Source organism: Bombus pascuorum, chromosome 16 (genome assembly GCF_905332965.1).
Source record: "Bombus pascuorum chromosome 16, iyBomPasc1.1, whole genome shotgun sequence".
In the NCBI taxonomy this organism is placed as follows: Eukaryota; Metazoa; Arthropoda; class Insecta; order Hymenoptera; family Apidae; genus Bombus; species Bombus pascuorum.
Genome location: NC_083503.1, coordinates 2,852,256 through 2,874,628, shown reverse-complemented (window position 1 = coordinate 2,874,628; position 22,373 = coordinate 2,852,256). Strand labels below are relative to the sequence as shown.

Sequence of the window (22,373 nt, the reverse complement as noted above, 5' to 3'; positions counted from 1 at the left end):
ATTCAAATTTATTAACAATACCTGACAACTTTAGTTGATTTTATGCTAAATAATATTAAATATTTTGATATAAAACAAAAATTTCTGTTGTATGATTGCATCAACTAATAATATTCTAGAATATACAACGCTTAAAGATTTGAGTGAAAATAAAATCCTAAAACAATGTCCTTGTAATGTTAACTTATCTGTAAATACTAAAAGAACAAATATCCATCAATATCCATAATGTAAAATTATTTGCTTGTTAAATGCTTCTAGAGTATGGAACTTTATGTATACTCTTTTTATACCGCACCAATGTAATGTACATAATGTATCAATAGCTCTAGAAATTTTTCGAGAAATATACGCAATATTGGAAATATAATAATCGTTATTCAACGGATTTTATATGTTCATAGTAACAAAAATATCTTTTTTTCTAGTATTACATTTTAAATAATTCGTGTTTGACTTTTCGATAAAATTGGTTATTTTGGCTGGGCACTCACCACCATTGATAAAGCATATCGTTGTCCGTCGGATCGTAAAAGTACTGTGGGTAGTCTTCCTGTTGTGGCGTTAATTCGTATGTCTGGTCTATTTGTTCCTCTGTTTATTCCTTGTGTGTCTCGAGATTGTGGACTGCCGGTGGTCTCGGAAATTGACTGGGTGTTTGATAATTTCTACATTGACTAGAGAAGTGTCCGATTCGGTTACACTTCAAACATTTCATTTGAGTCCTTTGGGCGAGTGGCATTCGTTCGGCTTGCTGGAAGTTCCTTGGTCTTGGTTGTCGATTTCGATCTTCCCTGAAGTATCGCTCGATCTCGGAGGCTCTCTTTTCGGCTTCGGCGATGTTGTACGGTGGATAACCGAGTAATATCCGTCCTATTTCGGGTTTTAGCCCTCGGATGAAGTCTGTTACGGAGTCTCCTAAGATTCTGTCGTTCATTGTACGCCTACTGATTTCGTCATAGTACTCGTTCGTTACACTACACTGTAGTTTATTAAGCACTCTGCGGAACCTGATAATGTAGCTCTGAACGCTTTCGTCGTGTCCCTGTATCGTTTCGCGTAGCTGATCTTGTTGTTCCCTAATGGAGGCTTGGGTGGCTACGTTTCGTCTTATTTCGTCGCGTATTCGCGGATTGGTACATTGCAAATGGCCATTGCGGCTTTACCAGTAATTTTACCGAACTTGATCATCTTGAGCAACACTGCCGGTTCACAACACAATGCTCGCACTTCGCGCACTTCACGTATGAACTCTTCCACTCCGATATCGTCTTCGCCGTTTAGCTGTGGTAAACATGCGACCGCGTCTTTGGCCCGTAACCTCGGAGAGGCGAATTGCGGTGAACGATCTTCGTAGGAGAGGTAGTTATCTGCTTCTGATTGAATTGGAGCGGACGGTGGTGGAGTTCTGTCTCTCACGGTAGTAACTTCGTCCACGGTAATCAGAGAGCTTGGTTCCGTATAACGTTGTGTCCTATCATAATTTTCAAGATTTTGTCGTTTAGCACTTCAATCTCTGCCGCACGCTTCTTGTCTTTATTGTCCAATTCTTCCAGACGTTGTATAATAAGTGCGTTTTGTTTCAATATCGCGTCGAGTGTGGCACGAATCGAATTGTCCGTAACTTCGGTTACCGGAGCGGTTTCCTTTTTGTTCTTTTGCGGCACGGACATGATTCCAATCAAGCTTATCGAGTCTGAATTATTCGAGTTCGAAACGTTTGGTTTTCTCGCACGGTAACGCGAAAATGAATTTATTTTTTTTTCTTTTTGTAGCTTACCGTAGTAGCTATTGCCGTCGAGGAGTCTCTGGGATGTTTCCTCTCTGGTTGTTCTTGGATTCCGAATCTTATTCGGCTTGCTCTGCGCTGACCGTAGTCCTCTCGTCTAGTTTCACCGTAGTGGAACGTTGAAAGTTGCTGCAAGGCTTCGTAGTAGCAAAGATTCGCAGTGGTCCGCTGATCCTTCAATCTTCAATGATGCGCGTACGCCGAAATCGTAATTTCGTCTTCACTGAAGCGAATGGATCCTGGCAGTGGATCGCCAAAATGTCGCGTAATTTTTAAATAATTACGCAACTGTTGATTTGTAGAATAGTCTTTATTCTTTAGACTTAGTGTTTTATTACAAAGGTCAATATTGTAACTGAATTGGAATTAGAAATGGAACTGTTTGAACGGTCTCGTACCATCAAAGAAGAAAGCTCGGTGTGGGTGTTCCCTTTGGAACTCAGAACGCGGATTCGTTGTCCACACTTTTTGGTGGAAAAGTGAGGGTAACGATCCGCGATGCCCATTGGTCAATGAATTAGGTAGTAAAGACAAGGAGAGCTAGATATGGCTCGTGGGCATCCTTGTTTATGGGAAAAGTTTTATCTTGCCAGGCACCCGCTTTCTCCGTATTAGGTAAGAGTCGAGTGCAACAAACATAAGGACCATCTGTAAACCGAAAATGTTTAAGTGAAGAAAACTGAAACTGAACAGATTCGGTTTATGTCGTCTTCTTAGGCCTGCTGCGAGTTACTAGAACAATGGATAGGTCTTGGCGTCCGGACTACGGGGAATCTCGCAAGGACCGTCACATCTGGCGTACCACATGGCAAAAAAGAAAGTTGATTCGTGACAGCAGCGCAGTAGATAGAGCCTTAGGTCACGTTCGGAACCAGGATTCAAATCCCGGCGATCACAGTCCGATTTTTCTTCCGCGGTATCAAAAATGAGATGAAAAATACAGTAGTACTCCAGCAGCGAAATCTACACCCGCAGCAGAATGTGTCTCACCCTACACACTAGCAGTAGCCCACTATCATCACAAATATACTCCAACATCACTTTCCTGATAGCGATCTCTTGAATACTCAATCTAGATCAATCATTCTGCAACATAGGCTAAATGCAACGAAGAGCATATAAATATACATCAAGCAAATATATGCGTGTTTCTTATGTAGTTTATACATGTCTTGAGAATATTTCTTACGATAAAAAGTCAGTCAAGTGAATGCTAAGATATGTATTGCTCATAAATGTGGACGATAAAATAACAACTGTTATTTGAAATGACTCCATACGTAATTGTTGTGTTAAAGAATATTTTAAACGAATTATTTTATATCTTTCATGTATGTCGCACATTCTTGCCAATAAGAAGCACAATTCAATGATCCGTAATTAAGTAACTTCGTGTTCATGCTATACCGCAAATCAGACAAAGCATCGAGTGTAATTGTATCAGTTACTTCTAGTGTTGCTATTCATAGTTTTCGCCATTTAGCTCTTCATGTTTCTCCAAAGAGTGTAGGAATAATGCTCTGGCAGATCTCGCACAGCTATACATTTCGGCGGGGTGATATCCTCGTTTCTGTTGAATGGATACGCGCGCAAAAAACAGATACTACAGCAGTTCAAAAATAAGGCAGGGCGAATTATAGAGAACTCAGCAGTGTACGAGAGGTGCGATTTCATCAAAGAGATTTACTGATAAAAGAAATTTAAATCACAGTGAATAAATATGCCACACGACGCAATGCACGCGTACGATAATATCGTAATGCAGAAACAGCTCATGACACTCGAAATGTTTACGCTATGCTGCAGTTAAATCTTCCACGATTTCTATTTTCTATCTTCTATGTGCATTCGGTTTACATCTATGTCTTCAAAGTGTACATATCAAAAGATACAAAAAATATATATTATATTCTAGGTTCTACCTCATTTTATGTTGTAGGCGTCCTCCTATTGACAAAGAAGTATTCGGAAGGAAGCTTATTCTATATCTTTTCATGCAAGAATAAGCGAGTGTTCGAACGCTCGATTTACTTTTCTGATTGTTCTCTCGCATTGTTTTTTCGTAAGTGATTCTCGCGTTTTACTTCAGCCTCTATAATTCTGACAACATCCTTTCACGAGAAAGAAGTATTTCGGGATAAAGAATTTACGAAGCTAGAAATAAAGTAAATATGCTTATTATGCAACGAAACAATTATAGATAAAATAATCTATACGGTACATAATTACGTAACGAAATTGCAGATAATTAACACTATATACACTTTTATAATAATATCGAAGTTATATGTCGTAATTGCATTTATGATACATCGTAATTGTATGTATCATATGTCGTACGTGAGCCCATTTAGTACATACTATATTACATTTATCATTCTCTATGTATTTTTGATGAAAAATTGTAGAAATGGAACGTCTTCTCAGATTCTAGTGATAAAGCACAACGTTATAAGCAACATCTTTCTGTACATGTTAAAAGTGCAATTTTGTTGATGCTTTTCGCTTCCAACTATATGGAGTAAGTGTCGTGCTGTCTTTCACAGTCAGCTTACCAAAAGGGCACTAATCTCTTTACCATTTGATGATCGGATCCATTAGACAAAATATGTATTTTTTGACAATGCGACACTGGATCGCTTGTCACCTGTAAACTCACCCGCAACCTCATGCATCCCTTCAAACAGTCATATTATCCACGATAAGTAACTTGGCAACTTTAAGTCATGTGTCAAACATTCAAGCACTTTCAGCCGATCCAACTATTAAAAAATTTACGCCTTTTTTTTTTGCATGGGGAGGGGAAAATGCTGTTACGCATGCCCAGTGACCCGCATCACTGGGTTATGTGGGACTCGGGCCGATGTTGTTGCCATACCCACTAAAAACTCCTCCTCCTTCTTCCTCTGCTTTGAGGACAGACAACCCCGGTAATACCTGCCGGCAGTCATCAGGGTTGTCCTTTCATGCCCCGTTGTATCTTCATCTTCGGGCAATTACTGCTCTCGTCATCTCCTCAGCCAGTTCAAATACTGGGCTGATCTCCTTGTGAAAAAAATCAACACCACACGGAGTTTCCTAGCGGTCACCTTTCTAAGTACTATCCGTGCCCAGCGTTGCTTAACTTTTGTGATCGGACGGGAACGAGTGCACTCAACGCGGTTCGAGCGTTGGCTAAATTTACGCCCCTAAAAGGAACTATTTAAATTTACGACATCACAGAACCTACATGTAACAGTCGGTCATAGTATCTGAGATATTCGGGGAAAACAATGAATACCACCACAGTGCGTTCTGCATACAATGGTGCGTCTGTAATAGCGTACGCGATGGAATTGATTGCCGAAACCAAATCCCAACCTAACCCCAACTTAACCCTGCCGGAACGAAGACAATGATTTGAAATTTCTAGTTGACTAACTGTTACATTTACAGCATATTGTCCTTCAAAGTGTTAATTTCTATAAGATGTCCAAAAATCATCAAAATTGTAATCAAGTCAGTGCTTCTACATTGTCCACTAACGCTCACACCAACTGGCGCTTTCACTCACTTCCGACTAATATTATAAAAAAGAGATCAACACGTAAAGTACGTATATGTCAGATTTCATCGTTACGCCAATTATCGCGTTGCTCTCACTCCAGTTATCTGCCGTGTAGCTCTTCACCACCATGGTGGAGGAATGGAACAGTTTTTATCATGACTGCAATGATTGTCGATTGTCCTAGTAGCATTAGTCCGATTTGTGTATTAATGATCATTGTTCGCTTCCTTGAACACTGAGGAACAAACGCAATAAAATATAGCCTACCTCTATTTGGCTAAGACGATCTTTCCAACGGTGAAAGAATTAATGAAACCGGCTGAATAGTTCTTAAGATTAGCTCGGACATACTGGCACCCTTATCTGGAGATCTTCTCGCTTTATAATTTTAATATTGGCGGAGAATTTCGATATGCCAACTAGTGTCCGAAAATTAGACCCTGAGTAGGTCAGGTATCGATAATATGATCAATGTTCAAATTGACATAAGTATGATAAAGTTACTTCATGCGGTTGGATAAATTTGCGCAATGGATATTTCTCGTAGACAAAATAAAAGTAGAATACAGTAACCGGCATTAATACGTATTCATATGTATGTATATTCGGATATTGAGTAAAACAGAGTAACTTTCGTAAAATTGGACCGAAAGATTGAAGTTTTTCTTTAAATATTAGAAGAACGGGTTTATTAGATAATGTCTAAAAATTTGTTGAAAGTTGCAATTGGGCCGAATCGGAAAGAAAAATAAAGGTCATTCTTTACAACTTTTTTATCTGCTGCTGTAATTGAACTTTAAACAATACATCTTGAAGATTTATGAGAGTTATATACATACTGAAAATGTCATCGCAGTTGATTGATGCACAAAGCAGTGACTGCTATCGAAAGGTGTAGATTTATTAGTTATAAGTCGAATGTCGTGAAAAACTTTGATTCTGAAAAATTTTAACCATTTGTAGCTCATAGCAATATTTACCCATCTCGATGATCTTTCCAGCATGTGCTTTACAGGCATGAATGTACAAAACGTATTGCTCAAAATTTCATTGTGGGTGCAGGTAAAAAAGTTTTTGAACAACACTAGTTCATTTCTTGTACGTTGAGTTATCCTCAATACAAGTACTGCGCCAAGTGGCCAAATACTCTAGCCGTTCCTCATTAGCGTATACAAGAACTTATTGCGATTCCGTCATCGAGGAATCGCAGACACAGACTTGGTATAGGAATATACAAATTATATTAGAAATCTTCGTAACCCAGCGTACCTACCATACCGACATAGAAATTCAATATTGACATTAGCGTCCTCTATTCGTAAACAACAACAAGGCGATTATGTATTTACTAAAGAAGCATGCCATTTCGTGGATGCTTTATACTGTATTCTAGACGTACGCATTTAAAAAATTACACGGACGAGCAAAGAAATTTCTAATATTAAACTGAATAACTTCAAAATCATAAAAAGTTTTTAAAAATTTCTTTCACAGATATATCATACATGCATGTACATTATTAAATAAAGTGTATGGGTCACATATTTATAAACTATATTCTCAGAGTCTAAAGGGAAATCAATACGCTTAATAATTTACGCGAGGCTCATTTTTTTGAGGATAAGAATATCGATAATTTTCATACTACGATTATCTATAGTATCTCCTATTACCGTATATACTATGCTTATACAATATACTACTTTATATACCACAATAAGCTTGCGACCTATGTCTAGAGGACGAAGGAAATATATTACAAAATGTAGCAATGAATTTCTGTAACAATTTTTCTTCATCGATGTTATGTTTTTCTTATGCTCTGAAATCCAACAGCACTAAAATCAATGAATTATAACACCAAAGGTATGTAATAGGAAATCGGAGAACTCTTACTTTTTTAACCGTTTGTTCCCCGATAAGCTAGGATAAACACAATTTTAACGGATTAATTTGCACTTGTTAAAATTTAACTTACTTGATTTTCATTTGATGAAATGAATATATTCTGACTCAAATTCTGCTATACATATTATATGATGAAAATTTATTTTGAGTTAATAATTATAAGTTTCCATTATATAATAAACAATAACAGTCGATGTACATTAATTTGCAAAAATTGTTCACTCATCATTCAAAATACTACAAAAAAAATTATTCACTCTCAACTCCGTTTCATCAACCATTCTTCTTTTATCATATCGGAACCCTTCTCTGCGATCATGATAGTAGGGGCATTGGTATTACCACTGACTATGTTTGGCATAATGGAGCCGTCTATGACTCGAAGTCCGGTGACTCCGTAAACTCGAAGTAGAGGGTCTACTACAGCTGATGGATCCGAATTAGGCCCCATCTTGCAAGTACCCACTGGATGATATAAAGTCGTGGTAAGGAATCTGATTATGCACTCCCAGTATGGATCGGTAAAAATAGGAACATTTTCGCAGCCAGGATATTGTACCGGTAATAAGTTGCTGCCATAACGTCTAAGTGGTGCAGTTTTACTCATCTCGACCACAAACTTAATTCCTTCTACCATTGTCGCCATATCTTCCGGGTTTTCGTAGTACCCGGGATAAATCAACGGATGATGGAAGGGATTGTTGCTTCGAAGCTTGATAACACCTTTACTTTTCGGTCTTATGAGCGTAGGAAGCACGGTCCATGCGTCCTTATTAAGAAACTCCCTAAATACAGTATAGTAGTATTCTCTACTCACACCGTAAATCTTTCTTAAAATTCTTCCGCCGTCGGCGTTCTGACTCAATGGCAGAAAATGCAGTTCCATGTCTGGAAAATCGTCGGAGGCATTCGCGTATTTCGTATTGATAAAAGCTAGTCCTTCGACACCTCCTAGCTCAGTGAAAGGACCGGCTCCAGATATGACGTATTCTAGCACATGTCGAATATCGTACAACCTACTCTCTAACAACGATACTGGTTTATTTACCAAAAACGTAATGCCTCCCACAATTGCATGGTCTTGAAGATTATGACCCACACTTAAATTCTGAATCACTGGTATCCCGTGTTCCGCTAAGTGTTGTCCAGGTCCTATCCCGGACAACATCAGTAACTGAGGGCTATTGATAGTTCCTGCGGAAACTATCACCTCTTTGTTGGCACGAACGCGCAGCGTCCTTCCGTCTCTATGGAACTCTACACCGTAAGCCCTCTTTGACAGCGGATCTATTAAAATTTTCGTAACATGTGCTTGCATAGCGACGTGTAAATTCTTACGCGCGCTGGCCGGCCGCAGGAAGGCCTTCGCCGTGGAACACCGGCTCCCATGTCTAACGGTCCCCTGAGGAATCATAAAGCCAGTCTGCCGTTCTCCATTAACGTCTCTATTCTCGTAACCCATTTCTCGTCCTGCTTCAAGGAACGCATCTGCCAGTGGTGTGTGCCATCGTGATTCATCGACAGTTAGATAACCCCCTCTCGAATGATACGGAGTCTTGGCGTAGTTCTGATTCTGATTGTCTTCCGATTTTTTGAAATAACTTAGGACGTCCTTGTAGGACCATCCTGGATTGCCTAGTTGTTCCCAGATGTCGTAATCTTTTTTGTTACCACGAACATATAGCATGTAGTTTATCGTGCTGCTGCCTCCGATCACTTTGCCACGTGGCCACAGGCAACGACCCTCCTCCATCGCTGTAGGCAGAATTTGCGATAAAGTACATGAAAGGCGATGCAAATAATTCGTAATCGATTATTAATGCTGGTTGGTGATTGATCTGAGTTTATATCTCTTTGGGTTTGACGATAAGATCATTCGCCCATTAATGTTTGTGGGTAAACGTTAGAACTACATAAATGTACCTAAATATTCCATATATAGGTCAGTATAATTCAAACAATATTAGTTAAGCTAAATGTATCTACACAATTATTTAACTATTTAAGAAAAAATCTGTATTAATTTTGCTAAAGATACATGTATGTTTCTATTAATGTTGAAAAAGAAAATTTCCTCATACAGACTTATTGGGTAACTCTGGTATTCATATTTTATAGGATGTAAAATGATGTATGCGCTAGTGTTTTTAGATATTAAATACCTCTACAATAATTTTCATTGGGTTCCGTCGTGTATTTCCAATCGATCTCGGTGAGCTGCAGAGCAGTGGCAAGTAGAGGAATATCATATATAATGCTTCCATCTCCACCTGCTTCCAAGAGAAGTACGTTCCAATCCTCTATCTCGGACAAACGACTCGCCAAGACAGCTCCTGTAATCACGTAAATTGGTAGAGTATTATAGAACATACGTAATAAGAAAAAGTTAATTAATTTAAATGTTTGAAATATTTTTATATGAAAAGTTGGTAGTTCAAATTCAAAATTTATTGATACTACAATTCGGATTTCATGAAAAACCTAAAATATGTTTACAAAATATATTTGAAATTCGTTTATATGTAGGCAATAGGAAGTTAAAATTTGCACGCCAATTTGCACAAGGACGCACAACGTCATTAACATACTACATAAGAAATAGAATCATTCCTTTTTCCACGGAAACACACAGTTATGTTTGTCTCTGTCACATTTTTATTAGGTTTCTCATGGAATTTGTGTCGATAGCATCAAAAAAACATACCCGCAGAACCACCACCTACAACTATGAAATCGTAAGACGGCAATAATAATTTAGATGGAATATTCGTCGCTGAGTAATTAACAATCAAGTACATGGCATATAACGACACGCTTAAGAGCGCCGAAAGCACCGATGCGATCGTTTCTGATTGCAATCCTCCGAGAATATTCTTTACGACATCCATTTTTTGCTTCTCCGGTATCCCTTATCAACCTGTAATAATAAGACTTGATACCTTTCTAATAATCTTTATTCGCATGATAAGACGAAATAACAGGCAATCAGTAATAAATACATTTGGATGCTCCTCTCTTGTATAATGCCTCTTTCAATTAATGTGCATACATAGGAAAAAAATTTCGAGACAATTTTCAAACCAGTACTCAATTTGTGAATGTATTACGATTTTACCCAGTTAATATTTCGTCTTTGATAAATAAAATAAACAAATAAATATTTGTTCTTGTAAATTTGTTCTTGACAGAAGATTAATAAAAGCATGTATGTTTAACAAGCGAAGCTAATTTAATTTCTGCTTACAAAAGATCAAAATGGGAACGTGTACCTTTCAACCATGGTACAATTTTCCTTACACAGTCTAATTTGAATGAAAATTTGCATACATACAATTTGCATACTATATCTCTTCCACAAAAAGATCATGACCTCGTCAGGGAAAAACGTACTTTAACGTGCGAGATACGACCATTAAATCAGTACACATCTGAAATCAGTTGCTTTTTACGATTAATGGGTACATAGTACACTCAAAGAAAGTTTCGTTAAACAGCTTCGATATGGAGCATGTTAAATATTCAGTAAATATTAATATAATGATACAGAAATGTCCAACCGATCGTGTTTTACTTATATACTAATTCTTCATTTGCTCCGTCGGACGGTTTTGGGTCTTTGATTGTTCTTTCTCCTATACCTATAGACGCCACTCGGTCTTAGTTTTAGTCTTATTAACAGAATACTTCGATTAAATTTTCATTACGATTCTAATAAGTTCTAGGGCAGGTGGCCAAATCTTTCGAACAAAGCTTAACTCACTAGTGCAGAAATGGCAATTATTAATTTTATACAACAACAAAAAATGGGTCATCAGTCCGGCTGAATTTATAACCATTGGCGTAAAATAATGCTCAATAAATTGATTGACAATTTGGACTGTTGTATCTTTCAACCGATCTTCAATTGGTCAACAATGTAATAAATTACTCTACCGCCACTGAAAAATTCTTTACAGAAGAAAGATTTGTAAAACGAATTGCTGAATAATACGTACGAAACATAAATTTCTTTTTAACTCGAAAACTAATGTCAAGTGATCGTGATACATAGACATAGGACAAAGTGGTGCGAAATGTGAATTTTGATGAAATATTTCGATATCATCTAAATCATTGACATGTAGCCTTTCCTGAAAATTAGTTTGAAATATAAGTGACATACACACAAATGGCGAATAAAGCTATCAGATATTAGCAAACGTACACGTGAATGTCATGTCTTAAGATGTAGAAGATCAGAAATAACGAAAGAATCGAATATTAGCGAAAATACGGATAGTTTGAGAATACGTACGTGGATTGAACGCTAAATGAAGTGCCAAATGAGAGTTCACCGATCAAATGCACAGTAAGCAGACTGCTTACTTGCAGAATGCTTCTGTGACAGCACTAAACAGTAGAAATATCACCACTCAACACTACCTAATGTCGGACGACGGCAGGGCAGTGGCTAGCACCTTAGGTAACAAATGTTCGAAACTCGGATTCAGATACCGGCGATCAGAGACCCACCTTTCTTCCGCGACATCAAAAATGAGAGTAAAAATGCTGCAGTACATCGACAACTACACCCGCAGCAGAACCTGTCTCACTCTACACACTCGCAGTAGCCCACTATCACTACAAATATACAGGCTGGCGTATAAAAAAGCAGAAACTCCAAAATTACTTTTTTGCTAGTGACCTCTTGAATACTCGATCTTGATTAATTATTCTGCAACATAGCCTAAATGCAACGAGGAACATATAAATATATATCAAACAAATATATGCGTGTTTCTAATGTAGTTTATACATATCTTCAGAATATTTCTCACGATAAAAAGTCAATCAAGTGAATGCTAAGATATGTATTGCTCATAAATGTGGACGATAAAATAATAACTGTTATTTGAAATGACTCGATCCGAAATTGTTGTATTCAAGAATGTTTTAAACGAATTATTTTATATTTTTCATGTATGTACCACATTCTTGCCAATAAGAAGCACAATTCAATGATCAGTAATTAAGTAACTTCGAGTTCATGCTATACCGCAAATCAGACAAAGCATCGAGTGTAATTGTATCAGTTACTTCTAGTGTTGCTATTCATAGTTTTCGCCATTTACCTCTTCATGTTTCTCCAAAGAGTGTCGGAATAATGCTCTGACAGATCTGGGACAGCTATACTTTTCTGCGTGGTGATATTCTCGTTTCGGTTGAATGGATCCCCGCGCAAAAAACAGATGCTACAGCAGTTAAAAAATAAAGCAGGGCGAATTATAGAAAACTCACCACTGTACGAGAGGTGCAATTTCATCAAAGAGATTTACTAATAAACGAAATTTAAATAAAAGTCAATAAATATAGGATAATATTGCAATGCAGAAACAGCTCATGACACTCGAAATGTTTACGCTATGCTGCAGTTAACTCTTCCACGATTTCTATTTTCTATCTTCTATGTGCATACGGTTAACATGTATGTCTTCAAAGTGTACATATCAAAAGATCCACAACATATGATATATTATATTCTAGGTTCTACCTCATTCTATGTTGTAGGCGTCCTCCTATGGACATAGAAGTATTCGGAAGAAAGCTTATTCTATATCGTATAATGCAAGAATACGCGAGGGTTCGAACGCTCGGCTTACTTTTCAGATTGTCCTTTCGCATTATTTTTTCCTAAATGATTCTCGCGTTCTACTTCAGCCTCTTTAATCCTGACAACATCCTTTGCTCATGAGACAGAAGTATTTCGCAATAAAGAATTTACGAAGCTAGAAATAAAGTAAATATGCTTATTATATAACGAAATAATTATAGATTAAATAATCTATACAGTACATAATTAAGTAACGAAATAGCAGTGAATTTGTTTGAAAATGAAATAGCAGTTAATTAACACTATATAATAATATCGAAGTTACATGTCGTTATTGCATTTCTCGTAACTGTATGTATCATATGTCGTACGTGAGCCCATTTAGTACATTCAATATTATATTTATCATTCTTTATTATTTTTGATGAAAAATTGTAGAAATGAAACGTCTTCTCAGATTCTAGTGATAAAGCACAATATTAAAAGCAACATCTTTCTGTACATGTTAAAAGTGCAATTTTGTTGATGCTTTTCGCTTCCAACTATATGGAGTAAGTGTCGTGCTGTCTTTCACAGTCCGTTTACCAAAAGGGCACTAATCTCTTTACCATTTGATGATCGGATCCATTAAACAAAATCTGTGTTTTGTGACAATGCGACACTGGATCGCTTGTCACCTGTAATCTCACCCGTAACCTCATGCATCCCTTCAAACAGTCATATTATCCACGATAAATAACTTGTAAATCAACACGTAAGCTACGTATATGTCAGATTTCATCGTTAGGCCAATTATCGCATTGCTCTCACTCCAGTTATCTGCCGTGTAGCTCTTCACCACCATGGTGGAGGAATGGAACAATTTTTATCATGACTGCAATGCTTGTCGATTGTCCTAGTAGCATTAGTCCGATTTGTGTATTAATGATCATTGTTCGCTTCCTTGAACACTGAGGAACAAACGCAATAAAATATAGCCTACCTCTATTTGGCTAAGACGATCTTTCCAACGGTGAAAGAATTAATGAAACCGGCTGAATAGTTCTTAAGATTAGCTCGGACATACTGGCACCCTTATCTGGAGATCTTCTCGCTTTATAATTTTAATATTGGCGGAGAATTTCGATATGCCAACTAGTGTCCGAAAATTAGACCCTGAGTAGGTCAGGTATCGATAATATGATCAATGTTCAAATTGACATAAGTATGATAAAGTTACTTCATGCGGTTGGATAAATTTGCGCAATGGATATTTCTCGTAGACAAAATAAAAGTAGAATACAGTAACCGGCATTAATACGTATTCATATGTATGTATATTCGGATATTGAGTAAAACAGAGTAACTTTCGTAAAATTGGACCGAAAGATTGAAGTTTTTCTTTAAATATTAGAAGAACGGGTTTATTAGATAATGTCTAAAAATTTGTTGAAAGTTGCAATTGGGCCGAATCGGAAAGAAAAATAAAGGTCATTCTTTACAACTTTTTTATCTGCTGCTGTAATTGAACTTTAAACAATACATCTTGAAGATTTATGAGAGTTATATACATACTGAAAATGTCATCGCAGTTGATTGATGCACAAAGCAGTGACTGCTATCGAAAGGTGTAGATTTATTAGTTATAAGTCGAATGTCGTGAAAAACTTTGATTCTGAAAAATTTTAACCATTTGTAGCTCATAGCAATATTTACCCATCTCGATGATCTTTCCAGCATGTGCTTTACAGGCATGAATGTACAAAACGTATTGCTCAAAATTTCATTGTGGGTGCAGGTAAAAAAGTTTTTGAACAACACTAGTTCATTTCTTGTACGTTGAGTTATCCTCAATACAAGTACTGCGCCAAGTGGCCAAATACTCTAGCCGTTCCTCATTAGCGTATACAAGAACTTATTGCGATTCCGTCATCGAGGAATCGCAGACACAGACTTGGTATAGGAATATACAAATTATATTAGAAATCTTCGTAACCCAGCGTACCTACCATACCGACATAGAAATTCAATATTGACATTAGCGTCCTCTATTCGTAAACAACAACAAGGCGATTATGTATTTACTAAAGAAGCATGCCATTTCGTGGATGCTTTATACTGTATTCTAGACGTACGCATTTAAAAAATTACACGGACGAGCAAAGAAATTTCTAATATTAAACTGAATAACTTCAAAATCATAAAAAGTTTTTAAAAATTTCTTTCACAGATATATCATACATGCATGTACATTATTAAATAAAGTGTATGGGTCACATATTTATAAACTATATTCTCAGAGTCTAAAGGGAAATCAATACGCTTAATAATTTACGCGAGGCTCATTTTTTTGAGGATAAGAATATCGATAATTTTCATACTACGATTATCTATAGTATCTCCTATTACCGTATATACTATGCTTATACAATATACTACTTTATATACCACAATAAGCTTGCGACCTATGTCTAGAGGACGAAGGAAATATATTACAAAATGTAGCAATGAATTTCTGTAACAATTTTTCTTCATCGATGTTATGTTTTTCTTATGCTCTGAAATCCAACAGCACTAAAATCAATGAATTATAACACCAAAGGTATGTAATAGGAAATCGGAGAACTCTTACTTTTTTAACCGTTTGTTCCCCGATAAGCTAGGATAAACACAATTTTAACGGATTAATTTGCACTTGTTAAAATTTAACTTACTTGATTTTCATTTGATGAAATGAATATATTCTGACTCAAATTCTGCTATACATATTATATGATGAAAATTTATTTTGAGTTAATAATTATAAGTTTCCATTATATAATAAACAATAACAGTCGATGTACATTAATTTGCAAAAATTGTTCACTCATCATTCAAAATACTACAAAAAAAATTATTCACTCTCAACTCCGTTTCATCAACCATTCCTCTATCATATCGGAACCCTTCTCTGCGATCATTATGATCGGAGCATTGGTATTACCACTGACTATGTTTGGCATAATGGAGCCGTCTATGACTCGAAGTCCGGTGACTCCGTAAACTCAAAGCCGAGGGTCTATTATAGCTGATGGATCCGAATTATATCCCATCTTGCAAGTACCCACTGAATGATATATAGACCTGGCATAGAATCTTTTAACAGATTTATTATGTAAGAAAACTATAGTCTACAGTTCTATAATATATATATTTACAATAACTTACAACACTTGTTGTCGCGTAGACTGTAGTGATGGCGATATCCTGTTATTTGATGAGGGGTTTGTTGACTTCGTCTTGATGGAAAGTACAGTATTTGACTATTCGAATATTAAAAGAATAGAACAGTATTTTACTCGATTTGATATGTTGAAGAACAATATTTGACTTGACTGCCCGAAGATTTGAAGATCAGTAGTTGACTTGACTGCCCGAAAATTTGTAGAACCATAATAGACTCGTCTCGTACTATTATGGAGCAAAGCTCGGTGTGGGTATGCTCTTTTGAACTAAGAACACGGATTCGTTGTTTACACTTTTCGGTAGAAAAATTTGGCTTACTATCCGCGATGCCCATTGGTTATAGCCAACGTTAAGAAATAACTATGAGGAGAAAGTGTCCTCCAGATGTAGCTCATGGGTGTCTTTATTTATGGGATAAAAAACCTGTTATTTCGTTAGGCAAACATTCGATTTCTCTGTAATTAGTAAGAGCGTGTAACAAACCCAAGGACCGTTTAATAGACCATCCATAAATTACAAATACTTATATGAATAGGGATTAAGTTAAAAATATTCGGTTTATGATGGTTCCTTAGGTTTATTGCGTCAGTGTAACGATGTGTAGGCCTTGGCGGCCAGACCATGAGTGACGTCGCACGGACCATCTCGCGTGACATAACAGTATCGGTTGTTTTTAATATTTCTATCTAGAGTTCTCGCTGCTTACCTCTGCTTGTATCTACAAGGATATAAACTGCTCTAAGCGTATCTGATGTAATTTTGGCGCACGCTCTTTCAATACTCTCCATCTTCTTCTTTCAATCATTAATTCTAAGGTGATTTCTGAGCGGTTGCGTTATGACATAAACACGAGTCTTTTATGCTAATGACTTGTTTGAACATGTAGTCATTAAAATCTTAATCCAAGTATTACGATTGTAACTGTATACTATCGAACAGTCGAGATCGGCGAGCCTCCGTTCTTAAATCTTGACTCTCTCTTTTCCTTGTTTTGAACGTATGTTTATGGTATTATGAGAGAAGTAGCTTTGCCTACGCAATGATATCCTCCTTTATTTTGAATGAATACGCCTGCAGAGAGCAGATATTACAGCAATTCGAAAATAAGGTGCTACAAGTAATAGAAAATGCATCATTATACGAGATGTACCATCACACCCATAGAAATTTACAAATAGAAGAAATCAAAGTCAAAGGCAGTAAACGCTACGGTATGCTATAAAACACAAGGCACGCGTACAGTAATATCCTAATGCAAAAAAAAATCATGCATTCTAGGAACTGGTCTATATCGACATTCAAAGTGTTTACCTATGCTGTAGGCAAGCTTCTCATGTTCTTTATTTTCCATTTTCTGTTTGCATTCACTTAATATCTGTACCTTCAAAGACTACCTAGGAAAGTACTGGAAACATCTTATATATTACATTCAAATTTTTATCTCATATTATATTGTATATAAAAGATATAACTTAGAAAAAACGAAGCTGGCACCCCGCTGGGGGTAGCCACCCACCTGCTATATTTATTTTTATTTTATTTTTTTATTTCTTCACCAATAAGATATAACACTTTACCAAATGTCCATAAGGACAAATTGTAAAATAACCAAAATAAAAAAAAAAAAAATATTATATTGTAGACGGTTGCCAAGAGTCACATAAGAATTTGGAAGAAAGCATTCGCTGACTGCCTGAGTGGTTTAACCAGCATCTGCATCGATATTATTATGAATCCAGGTTATACATAATTACCTAAGGAAGTAACCGTGAGTTAGGTAATTTATACTACCTATGTTGTTATACTAATGTTAAAGACGACTACGTATTTTACACCGTGTCGTAAATGTATGTACAGTAGTCCTTTTGATACCATTTTATATATAATCAAATTATATGCATTATTCTGTATGTAATTCTAATGAAAAACTATAGAAACCAACATGAATTTCAAATTTCAATATTTTTTAAATATGTTATAAAGCATAACATTTTGAGCAACTTTTTCCTCTAATGTAACTATAAATCAGCATACATATATATTCTGGTACATAGTATCCATGATGAAAAATTATCGATATAATTGCGTGTCCGTAATGGTATATGCGTTAGATTTGATTGCCAAATGCCGGAACGAGTATATTTATGTAAATGAAATTTTTACCCAACAGGCAGCTGCATGTCCAGCAAAAAGTCCTTCAAAATGTTGATTTCTACGACATATGCAAAAATCTTCCAAATTCAGTTAGATTTTCTGCAGTTTGGCAAACTCGCGTTTTTACCCACTTTCAAATTTATGTTATTTTGGTTTTTTTTTTCTTACAATTTGTCCTGAAGGACATTTGGTAAAGTGTTATATCTTATTGGTGAAAAAAAAAATAAAATAAAAATAAATATAGCATGTGAGTGGCTACCCCCAGCGGGGTGCCAGCTTCGTTTTTTCTAAGTTATATCTTTTATGAGATCTATTAGGTGTTTCCTTTTCAGTCTTCTTGCGATGTTTGTTGTTTGCACGTTTCAGCTGCCAACTGGTTCGGGTGTGTTTCTATCCTTACTCTGTATCTTGTTGCGAGTCTGTTAATCTTCTCCTTGACCGTTGGTATTCCCAGGTCTTTCCGTATGTCCTCGTTTCTAACGTACCACGGGGCGTTTATTATTGTTCTGAGGATTTTGGCTTGGATTGTTTCTATTTTGTTTATATGGCTCATTGCTGCTGTTTCCCATAGTGGAATTCCGTATGTCCAGATTGGTTTTATGATTATTTTGTATATTTTCAGTTTGTTTTCTGTGCTTAGTTTGGATTTTCGGCTTGTTAGCCAGTGCATTTGTCTCCTTGCTATCTGTATCTTGTCTATTATTGATTTGATGTGCTGTTTCCATGTGAAGTGTGTATCTATGTGAAGTCCAAGGTATTTGACTTGCCTTGTTTGTGTTATTTGCGTGCCGTTCAGGAAGATGTTTGGTGTTATCTGTTTTCTCAATGTGAATGTGATGTGGTTGCATTTGTTAGGGTTAACTTTGATTTGTTTGTCCTAGCCACTTTTCTATTTTTGTGATGTGCTCTTGTAGTATTGTGGCTGCTGTTACAGGGTTAGTGTGCCTGACTAGCACGGCTGTGTCGTCCGCGAATGTCAGTATTTTGCTATTGGTAGTTGTTGGAATGTTGGCCGTGTATAGTGTGTATAGTATGGGTCCTAGGACGCTTCCTTGTGGAACACCTGCTTTGATGTCTTTTGCTTCGGAGTGTGCGTCCTTGATTTTTACTGTGAAGGTTCTGTTGCTTATGTATGATTTTATTATTTGGTATATTTTTTCCGGGAATTGTTTCTTGATTGTTTGAATTAGGCTTTCGTGGTTTATTTTGTCGAATGCTTTCTCTATGTCCATGAATAGGGCTGTACAATATTGTTTGTTTTCTATTGTGCGTATTATTTCGTTGACGAGCCTGTGCATTTGTTCTATGGTGGAGTGTTTGTTTCTGAATCCAAATTGATGGTCTGGTATTAATTTTTCCTTCTCTATTATTGGTTTTAGTCGGGTGTATATTACTTTTTCTAGTATTTTGGAGAGCACGGGGAGTAGTGATATTGGTCTATAGGATGTTGCTTCATGTGGGTCTTTGCCTGGTTTGGGTAACATTATGATTTGTGCCTGTTTCCATAATGTAGGATAATATTGTATTCTTAGTATTGCATTGAATATTATTGTAATTAGCCGTATCGCTTTTGGAGGGAGGTTTTTTTAATATTTTGCCATTGATTAGATCGATTCCTGGTGCTTTGTTGTTTTTTGTTTTTTCTATTATTTTTCTTATTTCTTGTGCTGTTGTTTTGGGTATGGTGTATTGCTTGTCGATTGCAGTGCTAGTGGCTATCGCGTCGTCGTCCGTATGGCTATTGTGGTTGCTGTTATTGATGTTGTGTGGTGTAAATGTGTTGCATAGGTGGATGGAAAATTCTTCGGCTTGTTTTTCGTTGCTTCTTGCCCATGTGTTGTCTGCTTTTCTGATTTCTGGGGCTGGTTTTATCGCCTTCTTTATTTTTTTTGTGGCTTTCCATAGTGAGTAGTTGTAGTTCTCGTGTGCAGATAGTGACTCTATGAACTTTGTAAATTCGTTGTTGTTGTGCTCTTTTATTTCGTTTTTTATTTCCTTTGCGAGTTTGTTTAGGTGTTTTTTGTTTTCTTTTGTTCTATGTTTTTGCCATTTTGCTGTCGCTTTTCTTTTATCTTTAATTTTTTCGAGGATGTCTGATGGGATTTGTTTTGTTTGTCTAGTGGTAGTTTCAGGTTTAGTGCTTCTTGTATAGTTTCTGTAAGTGTTGTTACAGCTTGTTCGATGTGTTCAGGCGTTTTCAATGGGATGTTGCAGTTGATTTTGCTCTCGATTATTTCTTTGAAGGTTTGCCAATGGGTGGATTTGTTGCATAATGTCTCTGGGTTGTTGTAGAGTATTGGCTTGTTTCTGTATGTTATTATTATGGGTGTATGGTCGGAGCTAAGCTCGAGGCTGGGTGCTATATTTATTTTATTTCCATTTAGTCCCTTTGTGACTGCAAAGTCGAGTAGGTCAGGGATTTTGCTCAGGTCTGTCGGCCAGTATGTCGGTCTTTCTGTGGATAATATATTGAGGTTGTTTTTCCTGATGTTGTTTTTCCAGGGTTCTGCTTCGAGGTGTAGTGATTCTTGATCCCCATGTTGTGTGCTTTGAGTTGTAGTCTCCTGCTGCGATAAACTTGTCGCCTAGTTGTTGGAAGTATTCTTCCCACATTTGTGCTGTAATTTTGTGTCGCGGTGGTGCATATACTGCTGACAGCTGTAGACGGTTGCTGCTAGTTTGTACGGTAACGGTGGTTGCTTGTATGTGTTCTTTACTAACTTTGCTGTGTAGGGGGTGTTTAATGTCGTTTCTTATTATTACTGCGGTCCCTTCGTGTGCTTTTCCTGAGGGGTGCTTGGTATCGTATATGGTATAGTACGGTATTTTTATGTAGCTTTTTGTTGTGAAGTGCGTTTCTGATACAAGTAGTATGTCTATGTTGTTGTGATACAGGAATGCTTTGTTTTCAAGGGCCCTTTGTTGTAGGCCGTTAGAGTTCCAGGCAGCTATTTTTAGTATGTCCGTTTTTACTTTTTGCTTAGCATGGTTGTTATCAGTTGTATCAGAGCTGTGATTTGTAATGATTGCTGTTTGAATGCTTCGTTTAGTTCGCTTATCGTTCTTGTTAACATGTCGGTGCTTTTGATGGATTGTTTTAATAGTTCTTTTATTTCTGTAGCGTCGTTGGTGTTATTGTTGTGGTTTTGGTTGGCTACGGGTGTTACTTCCTTGGTTGCTTGCGCGTAGCTTCGACTGCCAGTGGTGTTGATATTGTTGTGGTTGTTGTTCATTACGTACTGTACTTTTATTGGTGTCTCAGCTTCTGCCCTGTCTTGTTGTGTGTGGTGGTAGTTATATGACCTGCTTCTAAGCGGCGGAAACAATTTACGTTGGAGTATTTTTCTGGCTTGGCAGCCTTTGTAGCTGGCTGGGTAGTTTCCGTTGCAGTTGTAGCACTTTACCTCGTTTATTTTTCCCGTATATGGGCAGTAAGTTGTCAGGTGCTTTTCTGCGCATTTGACGCACACCGGGTTTCTGTTGCAGTAATTTTTTGTGTGCCCATATTGTTGGCACCGCATGCATTGAGGTATGTCTTTTTTTTGTCTGGGTGGTTCAACTGTGATTATTGTGTTTAAGATTTGTTTAATGTCATAGATTTCCTTGTTGTTTTTGTTCGGTTCTAGTTCTATTAGGAACAGCGGTAGTGGTTGTTTGGTATCAAATCTTGTTATGTTGTTTATTGCCCTTACCTGGTGTCCGATTTTGGCTAGTTCGTCGCATATGTTGCTTGTGTTTGTTCTTGGGTGTAGCCCTCTGATAACTGCTTTATAGCTTTTGTCAGTTTTGAGCTGGTAGGTGTGGTACCCGGCGTTTTTTTCTTTTAGCACTTTTACCACTTTTCTGTAGGTTTCTAGGGCGTTGGTTTGCACTTTTACCTGGTCCAGTTTTAATTGTTTTATTGAGTAGTTTTCTTTGCCTGCCGTATTGTTTAGCAGTTCGAGGAGGGGGTCTATTACTTGCGCATCGATGTATATTGGTGGTGGTTTGGCGTTGTGTTTTGGTTTTTCAGTTGTTTCTGGTTCCTTCTCTTGTGGTAGTATGCTGAAGGGGTTTTGTAGTGGGATTTCTTGGAGCCACTGCTTACTTTCTGTTTCTGCAGCCCTCCTAGTATTTGCGTTTGTTGTAATTTTTCTTCTTTTGCTGGGAGTTACGACCTTCCAGCTTCCGTCTTGTTGTGC

General features: G+C 37.0%; 1 protein-coding gene and 1 pseudogene across 1 annotated transcript; both read right to left on the bottom strand.

The window, feature by feature from the left end:
* Positions 1 to 4,845: 4,845 nt before the first annotated feature.
* LOC132915390 (5S ribosomal RNA) lies at positions 4,846 to 4,964 on the bottom strand (annotated as a pseudogene).
* A 2,400-nt stretch (positions 4,965 to 7,364) lies between these two features.
* On the bottom strand, positions 7,365 to 10,147 carry LOC132915270 (glucose dehydrogenase [FAD, quinone]-like). Its single transcript, XM_060975092.1, has 3 exons — positions 9,949 to 10,147; positions 9,407 to 9,577; positions 7,365 to 8,999 (listed from the first exon to the last, which is right to left on the bottom strand). The coding sequence occupies exons 1-3, from the start codon at positions 10,130 to 10,132 to the stop codon at positions 7,504 to 7,506; spliced, it is 1,851 nt and encodes a 616-aa protein (XP_060831075.1). The 5' UTR covers positions 10,133 to 10,147; the 3' UTR covers positions 7,365 to 7,503.
* Positions 10,148 to 22,373: the final 12,226 nt, after the last annotated feature.